Here is a 20461-nt window from a genome sequence, read left to right as displayed (position 1 = left end):
TGTTTCTTTTAATTCCCAAAAATCTCAAAGCCAGAGACTGCGTTTCTTTGTGGTTTAGTGACTCCTTCAAAAATTCCACCAGTTGTAACTGACCTGTGATATTCCTGACTAACATTTTCTTCTCAAAGCTAATTTTATTTTGGCATAAGTGCAGCATTTTCAGTAGCAGTTTTGAGAATGTAACAGATTACACAGAAAATTCATTTTCAACTAATTATGGAGAGATTATAAATTATGCAAAAGTAAAAAAGAAAGCATTCAAGAAGGAATGGGGAAGTGTATTAACAGGTTCTTAATTCATTTTTCATCTGTATTTCAAGAAAACACTGGAAGTGAAATACACGGTGACAGGAATTTCTGAAGAACTTAATTTTCCCCTTGTTTACACAGTGAAAACAGACTTATTGTATTATCCTATTAATCTCCATATGACAAATTTACACCTGATAATGCTTTTCCTTTTCTTGTCAGCAGAAGAGAAAAACTATGAAGGTAAAACAGCAGACCCTCAACCTGAAGTCTGCTGTGTGTGAATCAGGAATGTTTCCAAGTTGTAGTCAAATTTCTTCTTTAGCATTACACACATTTTTGTGGAACTTCAATATGCTTTGAAGAGTTGCAATCATATTTGGTACCACTAACCTCCCTTATAAATATGGTACCATGTATGATTTTGAATGGTTTTAGCAAGCCATCTCCCAGCAGAACTGCTGGGAGCAGTTCTGTCACAGCAGCAGCAGTGATGAGCTGAGTCCCTGTGAGCACACAGCAACTGTGCTCAGCTGTCAGGTTATCCTGGCAGCTCAGGGTCCCTGTCAGGGGATGATGAGGCATCTATGCAAGAGTCCAGCTGGGATCACAGGGACACACAGTGCAGAACTGGGGAGGGCCTCTTGAGTCACTAACGCATTCTACAAATAGCTTCAAAAAAAGGAGAGAGAGATAAAGGAATGGCAGCAGAAATTTAACAAGATAAATGTCAGAAGCAGTTAGATTTCCTATTTCTTTCAATTCCCTAGTGAACTAGTGAGCCTTCCTTTAATGTGGGTTCACACATGGCCCACTTCTTCCCCTGCTTCTGTGATAACATCACTGTGTTCCCAAATAGGAGCCTTTTCTTCCTGGTGTTTCTTCTCCAGATATATTTATTTATCAGGAATAATCATACCCCTTGTCAATTCTTTTCCTAAGCTTAAAAAAGTGTTCCACTATCCTCTGGAAACCCGTATGTTTCCCAGACCATCCTAACAAACACTCTGAGCCCATCATGTTCAAGTTCATTCCTTCTGGCTGAGCAGCCAAACCCAATGCAATGTTTCCAGTCTCCTACTCACACCCTTCAGGGACATTCTCATTTCCCTGCTCCTGCTGGGAGCTCCTCCAGAGGCACATTCACAGCCACACTTACCTCTTCATGGCTACATCTCTCTGATACTTCTGGCTTCTGCAAATCTCTCCACTTGCCCTGATTTATTCTCAAAATTGTATCAAGGTTTGGATTATATTCTGGGCAGAATTGGGTCCTATAGATGGTCTACATCTTCTTAAGCACACCTGATATTGTATCTGCCATTCTATAATCACACAGTATTTTACCAAAAGCTTTAACTACAGATTACAGCTATTAGTCTCAAATTTCTCTTGACTTACATAGTAGTTACTAATCACTACACTGAAGCTCATGTATACCACTTACATTCTAACACTTTATCCAAGGGCCCAGCCAACAAAGCTCACTTCACGCTGCTCTCTAGGAGTGCCTGCACCATAGACAGGTGTTGCACTGCTAAGGCAAAGCCCCACTAGATGAGCCCATAGGATTGGCAAGTGCTGCTTGACGCAGCAGGAGGACAATATCCAAGCACTCGAGTTTAATGCAGAGTGTATCAAACCCCTGGAGTGATAAACTTGCTGTCAGAAAGGCATAGAAACACAAGGTTTTTGCACTGCAAATCCCAAGGTCATTCAGCTCATCCTCAATCAAGACAACAGATTAATGCCTGTACGCCTAGCTCCATGCTCATCTAGCTGTCAGAACACCATACTAAGCTCACATGGAACCACTTGTTCATTGCGTGGACCTGGTTGACTCCCACTGCACAAGGAAGAAGGCTCAAGCAGTGACACTGCTTCAAAGATGGGGCACCATCCTCAAGAACAGCCTGAAATCAGACCCAAGCTCCATTCTACTTCCTCTTGCTAACAGACATCCTAAGAATTTCAACTGTCACAGAAAAATCACAAACTTAAAGAGAGAACAGCGAGTATACTTAATGCGATTAGCACACTCTAAAAATTCTTTATCAGTAGACTATGGAAACTTAGTTTGACCAAGGCACCAGAAGCAGCACATAAAGTGAACTTCTGGAGGAAAACAGCTGAAACTAACATGAGAACTGAGCAGTAATGGCTCTCACTATAAAGCATTTTTAAATAAAAGCAGTACTTCTCAATACAGAGGGGCTTCAACTTCTGCATAATAAGGACTGCAATCACATTACAGTTGGAATTTATAATGGAGCTTTAACTATGTGTTTTTTACACTGGCATATGAAATTTCTTTGTGACATTTTTGACACATTTCAGACTCAAATTTTATAAGAAACCATCAGACTTGTTGCCCTCAAATTTCATTCCCATATCTTTGCATTATAGCTTTAAAATACTACTCACTGTTTTAGAAATAAAACCGAATTTCAAAGTCACTGTTTTCATTATTTTATGCAGATACACACAGACAATTTACCTTTTGATAATCGCCTTGTGTATTTCCAAACTTCTGCTGTGCTAGTTTTCTGATGAGATCTGAAAATAAGCAAGAGCATTCCAGAGTTTTAACAAAATACATTATAAAAATGGAGGAAAGAGGATGGTATGAATTCTACTGTTAGGCAGGCAAGATGCAATTAAGAATAGACATCTACAGGATCAGCAAGCACATAAGACTTTCCATAAACTTGTCTAGTACCAACATTTTTAATTGACTGTATATTTTATGAGATCACAGGAAGATAACCAGGGTATACATCCATTAAACCCCACTGAAATGCAATGAAGGTTTTTCTGAGGTCACCTTTCTGTAGCTTAGCAACATTATTAAAAGTTAAGCACAAACTTATCAATTACTTGGACAAAGTTCTGGGTGTTAGCTTTGCTTCATTTCTAAGACAAGCACATACACAGATACATATAAATACATACACAAAATTACATAGATAATGTGCAAAACAAACATGTTAATGACTTCTTGATTGGAGAGCAGAAGGAAGAAGGCCCTTATCTCGCCCACTTCATTCCAGTTTCTATTCTTTCTCGTTTTTGGGACCAACAGACCTTACACAAGGGTATGCAACACAGCCAGAACAAATCCACATGGTACTGCAAGTGCAACTCCATTTCGCTCACTTCTACAAGATACCATCCAAAAAATGAAGTAGGAGTTTAACATCAATGCCACTTAACATCAGAAATACAACTTTGCCACACTTATTTGCTGCAGTAAACCGCAGCAGCTGAAGGAATGGATCTCCTTTTGCAAACACCAGCAGCCTGCCCTCACAGAGGTGTTACTACCCTATGGGAACTATACTGGGACCTAAGGCTGCTGGTCACTAGTGTGATGCCCTGCGCCTGCAAGCACTGGGAGCTCTAATTCTGCTCCCTAACAGGCTGCACACAAGAAGCCCTGCTCCGATGTCCAGGAAAAATGACGGACTGAGCTTCTGGTCTCTGAAGAAAAGGAAATACATTAGGAAGGAACACTGACCCCGTGCTCATACAGGACTAGGCTCAGTCTATTCAAGGGCACTGTGATCTCACTCTTCTCTAATTCTGCACAATCTTATAAAAACAAATCCCCAAGCAGGCAGCTCCCCTTGTCCTTGTCACCAGCACCCAACTGATCTGCAAGTTCAGGAGATCCTGAGAAGTTCCTCACAGAAAATCAAACACAACCACAGAGCAACAACTGCCGTTTTCAATGCGTCAAGGAAGGTTTTCCCTGCAAGGAAACTGTAGCCACCAAGACTGCTAATCAAAAAATTAAAGTAAAAATCTGTTCATGTTAACGTATCACAGGAGTGCCAAGCAGCAAATCATTCACAGACGGGAAGTGTATTTTAAAATGCAGGAAGCATGCTAGCAGTTGATGATAGAAGATTTCATACAACCCCCTTTTTGAAAGACTACACAGAAGCTAGAAGATAAGGCTGAATCCCACAGTAACAGAGGTGACACAAAAGTATCAGCAAAATAAGCACCTAGGTAAAAGAAAGGAGCTGCAATCCTAATAAACATGTTCAAGCATTGCTTGGCAGGGGCCAACCAATCTGTGCTAAGATGCTCACAGCATCCCCAATGACCCTCTAAGAATTCCTCAGGGGGTTTCAGTAGCAAGGTGGTGCACAACCAAGTGGGCAGCACTGTCAAAGCCCAAAATGTAATGCACACTAGCTGTGTCAGACAATATTTTCTTCAGCAGCAAATGCAGAACGTCTTTCCTCTTGTTTAAATCTATATCCCTCCCAAAGAAGCAATTTTATGAAAGATTTGGTGCATGAAGCATCCAAAGCAATGAATTTTCTCTTGATCTCACAAGCAGAAGGGCTACAATAATCCTTTCATTTGCATATTTATTTACCCATTTAGCACTGTGTAACAATACACTGCAGAATAGCCACTGAAGATGGGTTTTAAGGTCCCTTTCAGCTTAAGCCATTCTATGATTCTATGACCTCTGGAGATCTTCCAGTCAAACCCCTGGCTCAGAGCATGGGTAGCTACATCATGTTTCTCAGGGCTCAGTTCTGAATTTCATCATCTCCAAGCAGAATATCTAATATTAAAAAATAAAATAAAAAAATCCCAAACTCCCCTGACTAACTGTGATACACCTGAATTGCTCAGAATGTTTCTGATTCACAGTTGTTATTTATACCCTTTCCATAATTTATATCTCGCAGGTCAAAAACAGGACCTGAATACACTATGACAAACTGATACAGAAAACAAGATTTTTGGTGTGTTTTCAAAATTTAGAGGCTCTAAAGCCTTCTCATCAGAAACTAAAGCCCCTTTAGGTTTATAGTAAACAAGACCTGCAAAAAGTTCCCATATGGATTGTATAAATTAGATACAACATAGTAAGAGAAATATGCGTTTTATGCCATACACAGCACAATGACTGCTATTACACAGCCTGTTTTTTGCCTTAATTTTCAGAATGGGAGTTTTCCCTGCTAAATACGGATTTACTACTTATATTACTTAGTAAAGATTTTTTTAGAAGCTTCAGCATGTTCTTCTCAACAGGCAATGCACCGTGATTGATCATTCTTTGCAAAGAATTAACTATTTCAATTACCTTCAATATCAACTGTTAGGTATTTTATAAGTTAATTCATTTGGAGAAGAGGAGTCTCAGTGGAGAATTTATTGGCCTCTACAATGACCTGGAAGGCGATTGTGTTGAGGTGGGAGTCGGCCTCTTCTCCCAGGTAACAATGATAGGATGAGAGGTAATGGCCTTAAATTGCACCAGGGGAAGTTTGGGTTAGGTATTGGGAAAAAACTCTTCACAGAAAGAGTGATGAGGCATTGGCACAGGCTGCCCGGGGAGTGGTGGAGTCACTGTCCCTGGAGGTGTTCAAGAAATGTATAGATGTGGCACTGAGGGACACTGGGGCCGTGGTTGGACTAGGTGATCTTAGTGGTCTTTTCCAGCCTTAATGATTCTGTGACTTTATGCTTTCAAATTGTACTTGGAAGCTATATATATTCCCATAAAAATTAATATTGGCCAAATCCAAATGTAAAATTACCTTCAGTAACTCGTCCACACATCTGTAGGCACAAACATGCCTCAGTGGTTTTGCAGGAACTCAAGTTTTATGCACAATAGCACTCAGAGATTAAATGGGAGAGCATCCTGTGCTCCCTTGTATACTTTTCACATACACTGCTCATTACTGCACAGTGAAGAAACACCTCAGTCTACATTTAAGTCCTAACCCCTGTGATTTAGATTTGCTTTTACGAAGAGCCATTCTTTCCCAGCTAGTACATTTCAAATCTAGCACTGAAATGCATTTGTATTTTCAACTGAACTAAGACAACTCCACCTGATACTATTCTGCATGATGCATAGAGTACCTCAGAGCCAATCAGATCATTTTCAAGTCTCGTTCCCACTTTGAACACAAAAGTGCTAGGCAGGTATGGAAAGGAGTGGTGCCCTCTATTTTGAAATTAAGTAGATTACTTCTGAAATCTTGGCTTGACCAGCTGCACACATTGTTTCACAGGACCAGTAATCCAAGGCTTTAGCACAGAACACATTTCCTCACTGGGGTTAAAGAGATTTACCTTATGAGGCTCATTTACACAGCTAATTACATTATTGCTCTGCACTGTCCCCTTCCTGCTCTCATCACACATGCAACATGCCATCTGCCCTGGCAAATCTAACTAACCAGATGAACTGTTCATTTACCAATGCAATTTGTGATAAAATATTAAGCATCTCTGAGAAGCTCCAGTCAATGAAAATAAGGTTATAACTAGGCTTTCTTCTTGGAACTACCCTACAGAAAGGAAGAGCAAAAATCATGCAGATTTAAAAATAAACAGTCTGGCTTTAAGTCCCAACATAAATTAGTTATAAATGCTTCTTCCACGAAAGCTTTTCAAATCTAGGTGACAGCAATATAGTTGGAATAAAACCTTTGGGAACGCTATGCTTGATGTTCGCTCAAACAATTCCATTGAGCCAGTTCAGTTATAGTGCAATTCCAGCACTAATCAAATTATGCCAGAAATTCATTTATCCTTTTATGCATAGTGTAACATACTAAATTTCTATTCTGAAAAAAACTTCAAGCTAACCAATAAGTACCATGACTGAAGCATTCAACTCGCACTGAATGGGGATCTTCAGAACAACAGGAGAGAATTAAATTGATAATATACATGATAATAAGTGCTTTCACACCATCTCGTATCACAGAATTTCTCCCCATTCCCCTTCATCTATAACAGACAGTGTCAATGGACTATGTATACACTGCTCAGTTCAGTGTTTTTCTGAATATGGATCAGTTTGACCCCATTTAGTGTCATGAATAAACAGCAACAATTAGTGTGAAATTAATGAATTAAAATAGCTTCAAGATTGTTTTTTTCCTCTCTAATTATGACTCGGACTATAAACTAACTCTTACAAGTCCAAGAAAACCATAAAATATTTCAGATTTATTAGCAGAGAACAAAAATCTTTTGGGTGTTCTATAGCAAGTTCAGTTTATTGACATTTTAGAATACTTGCTTTGACCTGAGTGGAACTTTCATTGCTTCCTCAAAGTTAGAAAGCCTTTTGCCATTGACCTTAATTATAGTCAGATTCAGTTTCCTTTGAAGAAGTCTCCTCCAGTTGGCAACCTAGGGTGCTTCCCTTTACTGCTGTTTAACTACCTCATGGATCCACACACTTGCTCTGTCCCTAGTCCCAGGTCTACTCTGCACTGCTAGAGCCTCACCTCAAGCACTAAGTGCAGTTTTGGGTACCACAAGAAGGGAAAACCTACAGAGTGCTCAAAGTAGGGTTACGAAAATGAGGAAGGGTCTAGAGGGCAGGATGCATGAGGAATATATGAAGTCCTTGATCTGTTCAGCCCAGAGCAGAGGAGGCTGAGGAGAGCAACACTGACATTCCCTCAGTTCTAAAGCCCTCATACAAGACAACCTGCTTGCCCTAGAGATAGCAAAAGGAAATTCCCTGCCCAATCATGTTGCACATTAAAGAAATAAAGTGCAAAATACCATAATCATAGAAAAACAAACACAAAAGGAACCCTGCCATTGCACCTGCTCGCTGACATGTAAAATGATGCCCTATGACCTGATATTCTATGGTAGATGGTTGAATGGAGGTTAAAACCAGCAAATACAAACTAAATTGCCTAATTACTTTAACTTCCCATCACGTCTGCAATGTCAGTCTGCCTTGTTACCTTGTTCAATATGGTGTTTCCTCTAACCAATATGATCATCTCCCATTCACATTCTCTGGCTGAATTCTTCAATTACATGATCAAAAGCAAGACATACATGCTATATTCCCAGCTTATCCTAGAGTACTGTTTCTGTCTCCAGCCAAGACAAAAAGCAAATACATAGTGAGTGCATTTTACATCTTGTTAGACTTGGAAAGCACATACTGCTTTATTTGTAGGTGAAAAGACAAGCTACTAGACCAGCTAGAAAAGAGCCTTAACTTATAGTGGATGAGGTGAAGGGTGATGTGAGAGGGTTCAGGCAGCAGTATCCTACAGGCAAAGAGATGCATGAATAGCCATGAACAGGAGTAGACTACGCTGAGTGAGTTTTAATCAGCACAGGTAGGAGCAGGTGCGCTGCAACTGCTGAAGATGCAGAACTGTAGTGCAGCAAGAGCTGCTGAATGTGCATGCTGCAATAACCAGGATCTGAAATATCAGGTTCCCTTTGCACCCTTGACAGAAAATAACACAGATTTACAGAAGAAACTATACAGCAGTGAATTAGATTAGCAACAGTCTATGAATTCCATTCATGCACAGAAAAAAGCTCCCTAACTTCCCCAAAGCACTGATGAAACTACAGAAGTTTTATTAGTCAGTTGCTATTAGTAAGGAAGACCAACAATAATTGCAGTCTTCCATAAAATATACTCCCACCTTACAGCTGCTCCAGACTAAGAATATTCCTTTAGCATAGTTACACACTTTAATTTCTGGGCACATTCTGCTTTTACTCAACATACAGAGACAACATTAAAGAGCTTGACCAGGAAAAGGTTTAAAGACAAAAAATAGCCTACGTGCTACGTACTATAGCTACTGTACTGTCTGTTTGAGTGCAGCCAGAATGAAAGATTTCATCTTTGAAAATAATCTTTGCAGAGACTTTCTAGCTGTTCTTTGCTACAAAGAAAGTTCTGTTCTTGTTGAAATTTTGGAGAAAGAAGAGAGAAGTCTTCAGAAAAATCTTTGGAGTTCACAATATATTTGCATATATCATGAAGAAGACACCAAGACGAGTAAAAAGCTTTGAAGAAGTATCCACACAGAAACTGAATTATCTCATATTCTGAAGACAATGAAATGCAATTCTGCAATGCATTGCTTGTGCCACAGCAGCTACTTTTTAGGCATTTATTTTGTTTGTAGTAGCTACCTAAAGTTCTCTCTAGGCCACCATCTGGTAAGGATTTATAGCAGATTACAGTCAAAGACTTAACTTGGTACACTGTGCATGCTTGTCTGTTTGAGTACACTGCAGGGAATTAATCGTTCACAGGTTGTGTAACATACTGGACTTTATTAGAATTGTACATATTTCCACTGTATGAACAATAGCATTTTTCCTGCTCTTCACTTCTGTCCTCAGAAGCTCCCATAAACTGAGAAAAGCACAGAAAATCCCATCTCTATATTGCTATAGTGAGTCGCTGAAAACATGAATGTATGTGATTGGTAGTGATGCACGGGAGCCCTGCTGGTACCACTTTTTAATCACCTCAAGAAGTGGCTTTCTGGCAGCTTTACTGTGGTTTCTCAGAATTCCTTCCCTATGTTTTCTCATTTCTGCAAAGGTCAAAATCTTCCACATTTGCTTACTATGGCACACACATTGGATCAAAATCCTATACAGATCACACCTTCACTCAAAAATCAAAGACAAAGGAAAGGCTGCTACGCTGAAGGAAGGCCTCTTCTTTCCATTTGTTCTGTATGGCAGCTTTCAGCTGAGCTACACATCCCAAACAGTACTTACTATCAGTAAAAATATTCACCACCGTAACAGTTGTTTACAGTTCACAAAAACAAAATAATTAGTGCATTTTCAGAGAACATAAAGCTCTCGACTCCATTAAAATGCAATTCGGGTAATAATTTACTCTTTTCAGACAAGCAGAAAATATATCTGCACAGTGCAGACTGGTAAGCTTACACTAAGATGTATATACTGATAAATTCAAGCTACATTATCTGTGGCAGCTGACTTTCCTTCTAACTTGCTTCACGTTATTCTCTTTTCCCAGGAAAGCAGTGACAGAATGAGAAGTAATGGCCTAACACTGCACCAAATGAGGTTTAGGTTGGATATTAGGAAAAAATTATTCTTTTAGAGTGGTGATGCATTGGCACAGGCTGCCCAGGGAGGCAGTGGAGTCACCATCCCTGGAGGTGTTCAAGAAATGTGGAGATGCAGCACGGAGCGATGTAGATCAGTGGTATGGTGGCAAGTGGTTGACAGTTTGACTAGATGATCTCAGTGGTCTTTTCCAATTTAACAGTTCTGTGATTTTATTATTCGACTTTAAGAGACTTTCACTCTCTCTCTCCACAAACATTTCATGAACTAGAAGTTACAAGAGAAAACGAGGTCCAATACTACATAGAGAGATAAGCATGTAAAAATAAAACTGAGGGGAAAAGAGAAACCAGAATTGGTCCCATTGTCAAGCTGGGAAAAACAGGGAGCCTTTGCTGGTGGCCTAAAAATCCACTTGTGATACACAACCAGAGAATGCAGTGACCCAAAACCTATTCCAACACACTTCTCACCACACAAGACTCTCAACGTTTCAGATGTCCTGACTACAATTTTGTTACCAGAGAGAGGGATACAAACTACCACTATATTCACATAGTGTGTTCTAAGACTGTGATTGTGCACTGGTATTTGAAAGGCAAAACGCAGACGAAATAATGCTTAAACCTGCTTTTCTCTTTCTCATGAAATACTATGTGGAATAGCCAATCCTTTAGAGATACCATGTGAAATGAATGCACACAGAATTTCAGGAGTTTAATTCAGCATTTCAGTGTAATTGCTGGTACATGGACACTATGCCACATCCAAAATTACGTTACTCACACACACTACACACAGGAGCAATAATCAACCAAATACTTACATTTTTAGGAGATGGTTTAATAGTCAATTTTTTTTTACCCACAACAATAAACAAGGCTACTCACTAAGATAATCCTGTCCTATACTTCTCACTCCTCCCATCCTTGCAGCCAGAACCTCTGGGTTTGATGCACTCAGGTCTCAGCCCCATGCACCAATGCAGGGAACACCACTGACCAGCTCTTTGGTCGTACCTGATGTCTCCCATGAATGCTGCATGGTCAGGACAGTTTCAATCCCTGCTCTGATATTTCCCCAGATTACAACAGCTTTCCCAAGTCAGCTCCCACAGAAAACACCCAAACCACACACCAGCCACTGTTCCCAACAGACAGAGAGGACTTAGCTGTCTTATCTGGAAGCTGTTTTTTTTTGCCTTAATATTATTGAGGTTGCAATGCTGGATTGTCATTTTTCAACTGCTGTTGAAGTGTGTTTTTCTCCTAGGCAAAGCCAGCAGGCAGTGTTAAAGCAGATCACAATGAGCATTCAGGATACTGCAGAGAGAAGATTCCAGATACATGTACAGCACTAGATTTTCAGATTATCATATATGCCACACTGGTTACAACTGACTTACATATATATTGCATAATGCTTGTCTCCATAAGGGACTCCTTGTTTACATAATCCAAATGAAATAGGCAGCATGACATTAGAGAAGTGCAACCTTCTTTTTTCCCCTCCTGTGGTGGCTTCCAGTAGATAATCTGTATAAGCCTGCCCCCCAAAAAGCTCTGTCTATCCACAAAAAATCATTTTGACAAGCAATTTGCTGGATAGTCTATAGTTTGAAATAGTTTGGGAAAAAAAAGAATTATGCTTCTGGTGCCTACTACAAGTAGCAGACTTCAAGTCTTTGTCAGAAACTATTTCTGTGTTCCTTGTTTACATATGTATGCTATCAAGCAGAGTACCTCTTAACTTCCCAGCATGAAACTAGCAATGATCTTTTAAATGCTATTTCCTTAAGTGTATGTGAGTGGGCAGAGAAAAGAAGATGCTAATTTATCCTGTTATCTTCCTGCTGCTCAATATTTCACAGTATTTCTAACCTTAGACACAAGGTATTTCTTTCAGCGTATACCCCATACGATCACACAAAGAAGCTCTGTAATTTCCCCCTCTTATTCCAGTTCTACCCACATCATACCAGCACTGTTTACAATACATAACACCTATCAATGAAATCTGCCATTTTTGATCAACACTCTATTACCTGAAATTCATGTCTCAGCTGAGGCCACAGTACTGAAAAAAGACAAACCACACTATACGGTTGCAGTGAAGGCAGTGACTCCACAACTCAATGAAATGGTCATTTCACAACACAGCTTGGCCAATCTAACAGCTACCTCACTAAGAGGCAGATCTTATTCTCAGAGAACCCTCCCTTCCTCTCAGTTCCTGCACTAGCAATTGCATCTGTGCCCCCAAACCAACTCCAGGAGGCAAGCTATAAGAAAGAAATCAACCCACATGGCACAAGGAGTAGGTGTTAAAAACTAGCACAAAAAGGCAGTGTATCACATCAGTGCAGTTCCATTCCAGAAGTGATACTGAGAGTTCATACAATTGGAAAGGGATATTTCAGTGTAAGTTTTTATAGAAGTTCGTAATCACTTTGGAAAACTGAGTGCTGCCTTATATTGCTGAACTACAGCACCTGAACCTAAGTCAGAAGCAGTGTGCACACAGTTCCTTCTCGTCCAACACACATAATGTATTAAAAAAAACAAACACATATCACACAGTATCAGGATTTTGCTGGATACACAACGGTATCCAGAAAAGGAGGTACACTTTTCCACTGCAGCTGTACTAGCTAGGAATACTGCCTATATTCACATAAAAAATGTGATATTTTAATGTTAACGTATAAAATGTTACAATTGCTGAATACACTCATGTGAGACAATAATTTCAGGAACAGAGGACAAAAAACAAACTAGCTAAACTCCATGATTTGCAGCAGCTTTGAAAGATGCTGAAACTACTCAAAATACGAGACTCTGCAAACAGAACTTAGAGGTGCAGTGCAGGTCTACGAAACTGCTTACTGTTCTTTCCTATAAGGAATATACATTTATCTCTTCACACCATGCTTTGCCTAGCAAGGACCTACATTCACACTTGCATTAAAGTTTCATTTCTGCTTCAGCAGAAATGGTGCAATCCAGAAGTAGAAGCATTTACAAAGCAGTTGTAATTAAAAGTATGCAGCATAACTGTCTAGTGATATGCTCAGGTACAGCAAAAAAAAGGGGAACGTGCCTTCAAAATTTGTCTTATTTTATCTAAAAATAAAAGGAACTTCAGCTTAGTTCTTTTGTGAACTCTTTGCATATTAGTTACAAGACACAAGCTGTGAAACTGAAGATTTGTTGTGCAGATCCTGCTGGCAAGTGGAATTTCAGATTAAAATCGTCTTACTGCAACTAACATCTAGTTTCCATGGGAACAAAGCCACACTAAGACAGCCACACAGCCAGGGTTCACATTGACCGTGCCCCTTTACACTAAGCTCATATCTGAAGGTCCCCAGCACAACAGGTGATGCATACCACATCACATCTGCAAACTGACTTCACTTTATTAACATGCCAAGCTTCAGTTTGCAACAAATTCTAAGCAAGACAAAAACCTGCAATTTGTTTGTTGGTAGATGTCCTCTTAGTTGAGAGCTGGAGGCAACCTATAATTTTTCTGTTATCATCTGTTTATTGTAAACTAATAAGATGTTAACGGTAAGGAATATCAAGCCTACAGAGTCTCAACAGCAGCAGCAGCACCATCCTCTTCATGTTACAAACAGACAAATCAAGGCACTGCACGACTGAAGAGACCAACTGAGCATCATGCAGCAAGCCAGTGACCAAGCAGATTTTTCCACCCCAGTATGTCATTAACTCCACGCAGGGGCAGGTATGCTCCAGAGAGAATCACTCCCATTGCAACAGTTCATTACCTAGTAAGGGCAAAAGTATTTGACAGATGAAGCTGGAAGCAGGATCTGTTCACACTCACTGAAGCACTGCAATCAGATATCCAATCGGTACAGCACTGTTCTTAAAGACTCAGCAATTTAAGCAAACCTAAAGGGTAACAGTTCCTTGCTCAGGTTCTGTCAGTGTGCTTTACTCAACAACTGCATTTAATCCCATTAATAACTTACCTATTAAATCTGAACTTAGATTCAGCTGCATGCCCACAAACCTTATGGCATTAGCAACGTACTTAGTCTGAAGCTGTTTATCAAACAATTTCTCAGATTTAACTAAAAAGGAAGTAAAAACAAAACCAAAAACAAACTTACAGAATAGCTCGTGGCTGATTTTCTTTTTAAATAATCACTTTCAGCTTTAAAGTAACTAATAAGAACATTTAAATAAATTTGCATGCAATTGAAAAACTTAAGAACAACTTTTCCCAAGGACTTCATCTTTTGCTTTATCACAAGCTAGGAAGCTCATGCTAGCTTCCTTCCTAAAGGCTTTATTGGGACTCAAGGTGTACAGAATTGTAACATCAGAGCACTACTCTGCAAGCATACAAATGACTTGCAAAGGCAGGAATATCTATCTACATGCAGTTAGGCAATCCTGTCACTTTTCATTTTTTTTTTTTTTCCTTCTTTTTCCTCCCAGTAAGCATAACTGTAGATTGGAAAAGCAAACATTAAGTACTTCTAAGTACTAGAGGAAAAAAAATAAAATAAGGCTTCTAAGATCAAAGTTATAAGTGATTGATACAGAGCTCTGCCTGTGAGCCACATTTCTACCCTGTGTTATGGTTATGTGCACTACTCTGGGGCATCAGCCTGGAACAAACTCTGCTGGGGCTCCAGACCAACAGCAGTGATGATGTTTTGAGTCAGACACACCGAAACAGCTTTCTGTGCACACTTGTGATTACATTTATTTTCATCTCTGAATCAGAATTAATCCTATTTCAAGTTGGCAGTTTAAAAAAAAACATCATTTCAAATATTTAACTACACTATTAATACACTGAATGTGAAAATAGAACAGCATATGGCAAAAGAGATTAAGAGGATTAACCAATTAAATGGTATGACTCAAACTGACATGATCCGTCAAATCTGTGTTTTGCAGGGAGGTACGCGGGGCATAGGGGAAAGGACTTCACCTAATGAAAGCACTGAAAGCCAAACATCTGGTTTGGTTGGAAACATCTGCTGGGAGGGAATGAGATGAGTGACATGTGCAAAACTTACGAGGTAAGCAAAAGTGATTTACTTTTAGATGGTTCCTTTCTCTTTAATGCTGAATTTCACAAGAATCCACACACTTGACGTAGAACTTAACATGAACAGTTCCATGTGACTTGACAGTGAACTCTATACTCAATCATTTGTATGTTTTGGTCACATAATATTAAATTTGACATACAAGGCTATAGACCATATTCCTGTTACTACAAAGGCACAGTAAACATCTGACTGAATTCAAGTTTCCATAATCAAAAGAGTAAAATATTCAAGCCGGCCTCTGCTTGAACGAACTAAGGTCTTTTTCTGAGCGCTGAATGCAGACAACTCAGCATAACACATCTCATGAGAGTAAAATAGTTCATCTGCACATTTCATGGCAGGAAAGAGGCCACAAAAGCAGAGGCATCTGGAAAGCGTTCCTTCAAAAAAGTGACATTCCTGTCAGCTTCATGCAATGGCCCTCAGTACACCTGGAGTAAAACCTGCTGGAAGACAGATAATGCAGGGAGCAGGTCAGACCTCTGCTCCCCAGGTTAACCTCATGATCTCCAGGCGCTTGTCTGAATTATTTATATACAATTAATTCATTTGACTTCATCCTTCTATAGCTATTGAAGAAATGGCAAAAATACAAGCAAATAATCATTGGTAGGTATTATACTGGCTTGTAACCAAAGAACTTAAGATGTTAAATTAGGAAAGGATTTAACGTAATTGAAATATATACTACAAAATAATATAATCTTCTTTTATACATAGCCACAGCTAAAATGCCAAAAATTAATCAGTAGCAAACCAAAGCTGTTTTTAGGTCATTAAAACTTCATCTTGGTATAATTTAAAATATCAATATTATACAAACATTAGCATTTTCTTTGGACACCTAAATGAATCAAAAAGCATGTTGAAAAGTTCCAAGTTACAAGTACAAACCCCACAAACACACAGATCCCAAAAGCACATTTCAAGCAATGTAGTTTCATTAAGCACACACTTTTTCATGTCTCAGCTTCTCCTTTAGAAGAACTCAGTAGAAAAGGAATGGAAAAAAAAAAGATGCAGTTTCATTCTTAACTCTAGATCACAAAGGAACACAAAGTTGCACACTTGTATAATGGAAATGGATTTATATGAGAGTTGACTGGATGAAGATATGGAAACAAAAGGAGTTTATTTCTGGTTGCTACGTTTCTATGATCCTTCTGAGAGTGCATCTCATAAAGCTGCATTTAAAAAAAAACGTTTATCATAATATGCAAATCTTAACGAGCTGTCTTTTATGGATTTAATATTAAATACAAAGCAAATCATGCTTTACTCCTGTAAATCATGCTTTACTCCTAATCCCACATTTCTGAGTGCACATACGAAAAAACAGCCTCGAATGTATCAATGACAGCTTTGAGATATCTAAGAAAAGTGCTGTGAAATTTCATTAACATTTCACTTTCATTAATAACACCCAACTATGCAGAACAGAAAAATGTTATCTGACATGGTACTGTGCACATTCCCAGGCCACGCTGCATGCTACTAATAAAGGCCCTACTAGCATTTACTTCCAAATTACTGTCTTGGTATCTACAATAATGTGAATGAATCAGTAATGAATCTTAACATGAAAAACAAACACCAGTTTGCTTACCTTGAGGAAAAGGATTGGGCTGCACTAGATACAGGAAAGCATGGACTACTTTAAACAAAATTCCTATTGGCCCAGGTTCATGGTATGCACCTGTATCGTATGTCTTGGCAGGTACAAATCCAAAATCCAAAGTCCCAGGAGGCGGCTTGTATATAGGCTGAACCTCTGAAATAGTACTCCCACAAAACAACAGCAGCAGCAGACAGAGTTCCACAGCCATGGCTAGCAGTATTCATAAAATTTGAGGTAGAAGTAGTTGCCCCACCAACTCCAGAAATCTTCAGTACATTCACTTGGGAGCTAGATTTCTCAACAGCAAAGCACTGGTGCCCTCACACCTTTATTCTTTAACGTCTTCTTGTTCTGGAGTGCTATAGGAGCCTCTCACGGAAGTGACTCAGCGCACCATCTCTAGTAAAACAAAGAAAGAAAAACTCTGAGCTCATTAAAGTATTGGCATGCAAGCAGAAATTGTGAGATACCTGCAATTTTCTGCAGACACTGAACTTATCATCACTTGTAAAAGCAAGCTTGGAAGGACGGAGGAAAAAAAAGAACTGAAGTCTGTGAATAAAATGGTCTGCTACACATGCTGTACTTGAAAGAGGGATAAAAACAATTACGCACAGTTCCAGGTCAATGAGTTTTCAAAAACAAAGCAGAGCATTGGGACAGCTCCAGAGAAAATATGCAAAATTAAAGGTAGAACAGACAAACTGCAGTTCTAAGTAAACACAGTATGTCACATCACAGTAGTTTGCATTCAGTCTTTACCTCTAGTTACTATAGAGGATGACAACTACTAGTTATATCTTGCAGTTTCTTTAATCTGTAACTTTTTAGTTTATAGGACTCCCACTTCCCTCCCCACAGACAACCTTGCAGATGGCACTTCATGACACCCATTTCATAGCTAAAGCCGAAGACTCATCTCAAGAAAGAATTTAAGCTTCCACTTGTTTTGACATTACAATAACTTTTTATCATTGAAAACTTAAGGAGGAAAAAAAAAATAATCTATTGTCCTCCTGAAAGATAAGTTTGTCCTCAATTGCTTTGTATTAACTGAAACTTTCACAACGTTCTCCTTCAGAGCCTGATCAGCCAATAATTTTTATAAAATGTCGTGTTGAAGTTGAGTAGCATTAAGATGACTCTGGATGCCTATAAAGTGCTAAGAATGTTGTCAGTCTACAAAACCACAACACTTTCATCAACTGTCAGAAAAGAAAAACAAGCAGAAAACCTTCTGGAAAGCCTTCAACCATTGACCAGAATGCCACCAGTGGGGATGGCTGGGAACGTACCGCTCACAACCAGCCACCACCTCAAAGCGGGGAGCACCCAGTGCAAAACAACAGCAGTGGGCAAAGCAACACTTTAATCACAGCTGCAGCCAGCCCAAAGCCACAGCAGCTTCTTAACTTCCAAGGTGCTTCCACGTCAAAAGAGGTCTGAAGACAAAAACACTTCTGAAGTTGGTGGCAAGGTAAGTCTTCGTCTCTCCCATGCTTTACAGTCCCTGGTAAAATACACGTTGCCTATCTGAAAGCCAGCACTGACTCACTGGAAATCACATGGCAGGCTTGTTTACTGATCCTTCCTGTATGCAGAAGTCTGATACGCATCAAGAAAAATATGGAACAACACAGAAATACAAAACCTGATCTAAGAACTAGGGGCAGTCTTGTTTCCCTGAAACCCAATCTAGCTAAAAAGGAAAACTTAAATCTATTTTTCCACCCAATGCTCACTGAAAACCAAGAAAAACAATTATAATCCCATGAACATCAGAGTTAACAAGCCATAATCAAAGAGCCAATGTTATATGTTTCTCTATATATAATGCCCAACACTGAAATGTAAAATCTTAGCAGACGTTAAAAAAATAGGCATTTCCATATCAGAAAGATATGCTTGGTTAAATAATAATGCTAGAAAAAATTATCATAGGACCGTTTAGTTGGAAAGGACCTTTAAAGGCCATCTAGTCCAACTGCCCTGCACTGAACAGGGACACCTACAGCTGGATCAGGTTGCTCAAAGCCCCATCCAGCCCAACCTTGAATGTCATCAGGAATGGGGCAGCCACCACCTCTCTGGGCAACTTGTGCCAGTGCTTTGCATAATTTTTTTTTTCCTTATATCCAACCTAAATCTCACCTCTTTTAGTTTGAAACCATTTCCCCTTGTCCTACCATGACAGACCCTGCTAAAGAGTCTGTCCTTTCTTACAGCCCCCCTTCAGGTACTGAAAGATTGCACTCAGGTCTCCCTGGAGCATTCTCTTTTCCAGGCTGAACAGCCCCAGCTCTCAGCCTGTCCCCATAAGAGAGGTGTTCCATCAATTATCCAGCTCCAACATATTATATTTCCCCTTTCAATCATTTCTTGAGACTGAGATTCTTGAGATTTCTTCAGCTGAAAAGACATTTTTCTCAGCAGAATTTTCTTTAATACATCTGCCGCACCATGGCTGAATGCAGAAATCAACAGAAAATGAAACTTGGTTTGATGGCAGCTTATTATCAGATCCACAAAAACTCCACGGGATAAAATATCACAAAACCCCAATTAAGTGCAATAGATTTTTATTTTCTCCCAATGATAAATCTGAGAAGGTTGTGCAAGTTCGATAAAATAAACCAAGCTGAACTCTTACTAAAAAGTTTGAACACTTTCTGAGTAAATTTGAGTGCTCTGGAGACTTCTCAATGCACTCCAAGAGCTCAGCAAGTCAGGGGATAACACACACACCATCTCTGACCCCTGCAGAAGTTACAGAAAAGGACAGAAAAACAGGCTGAAAAGACTACATGGGAATGCTAGGGGCGTTCGTGAATGATAACACTGGAGAGGAAGATGACCATAACTGGTGTGCTAAGGCAGAGCTAGAAGACAGGACATGTTTTCTGTTGTGAGCTCTGTTATGTTAGAGAGAAGGGGGAAGAGGAAGATGCATACAACTGTTTTTTGTTTCCCCCAATCCAAACAGACCAAATTTTAGGCTAAGGACAATTTAAACTAGATCTAATTGTACAAATGGGAAAACAAAGCACTACCAAAACATCCTTCTGATGTTGAAAAATAATGCCTGGCAGAAGTGTGAACTCATCCACTAGCTGATACTGAATTCTGGCAGTTTCACAACAAAGATGCTACTGAAATTGCAAGGACACTACCTGTACTACAGACACAAACAATACCTTGCTAAATAGAGACGTACAACCATTTTTCCACTCCGAAGACACTACAGAAATCTCCAAGTCTGTATAAGTTTCAGCTGAGCCTTTATGAAGTTCAGTATTTCTGAAAAAGCAGGCAGGCATCTTGCAAATCAAAGAACCTGCAGCATTCAACCAAATGTGCTCCTTCTCCTCTCCTTACTGGCAAATCCATCACAATGAACTTCGTATATACAGGCTTATTGAGTGATTCCTTCAGGCTGACACCAAATCTTCTCTAAACTATATAAAGGCTACATTAATAGTGAGCAGGAACTTGCAGAAGCACTATTAAACCTATAACTCAGGCTACCTGTGAGCATTCAATAGCTGACAACCTACCTAAAAATAACTCTGATGTAACAAGCTCCACGTAGTTACCTTCATCTCAGTAACTATTTA

At 39.4% G+C, this 20461-nt stretch overlaps 1 protein-coding gene across 7 annotated transcripts in view; it reads right to left on the bottom strand.

Moving 5' to 3' along the window:
- PROM1 (prominin 1) overlaps positions 1-17265 on the bottom strand; it is a 52825-nt gene extending 35560 nt beyond the window's left edge. For all 7 annotated transcript variants that reach the window (XM_019614947.2, XM_010710371.3, XM_019614948.2 and 4 more), the window contains exons 1-2: positions 16836-17265; positions 2747-2805 (exon numbers count right to left, since the gene is read on the bottom strand). In XM_019614947.2, coding sequence (XP_019470492.1) covers positions 2747-2805; positions 16836-17055 — 279 coding nt within the window. In that variant the 5' untranslated portion in view covers positions 17056-17265. The remainder of the gene's footprint in view (positions 1-2746; positions 2806-16835) is intronic.
- Between the last annotated feature and the right edge of the window lie 3196 nt (positions 17266-20461).

This window comes from Meleagris gallopavo, chromosome 4 (assembly GCF_000146605.3).
Source record: "Meleagris gallopavo isolate NT-WF06-2002-E0010 breed Aviagen turkey brand Nicholas breeding stock chromosome 4, Turkey_5.1, whole genome shotgun sequence".
Taxonomy (NCBI): Eukaryota; Metazoa; Chordata; class Aves; order Galliformes; family Phasianidae; genus Meleagris; species Meleagris gallopavo.
The sequence above is the reverse complement of the archived record's forward strand: the minus strand, read 5'-3'. Positions and strand labels throughout refer to the sequence as shown.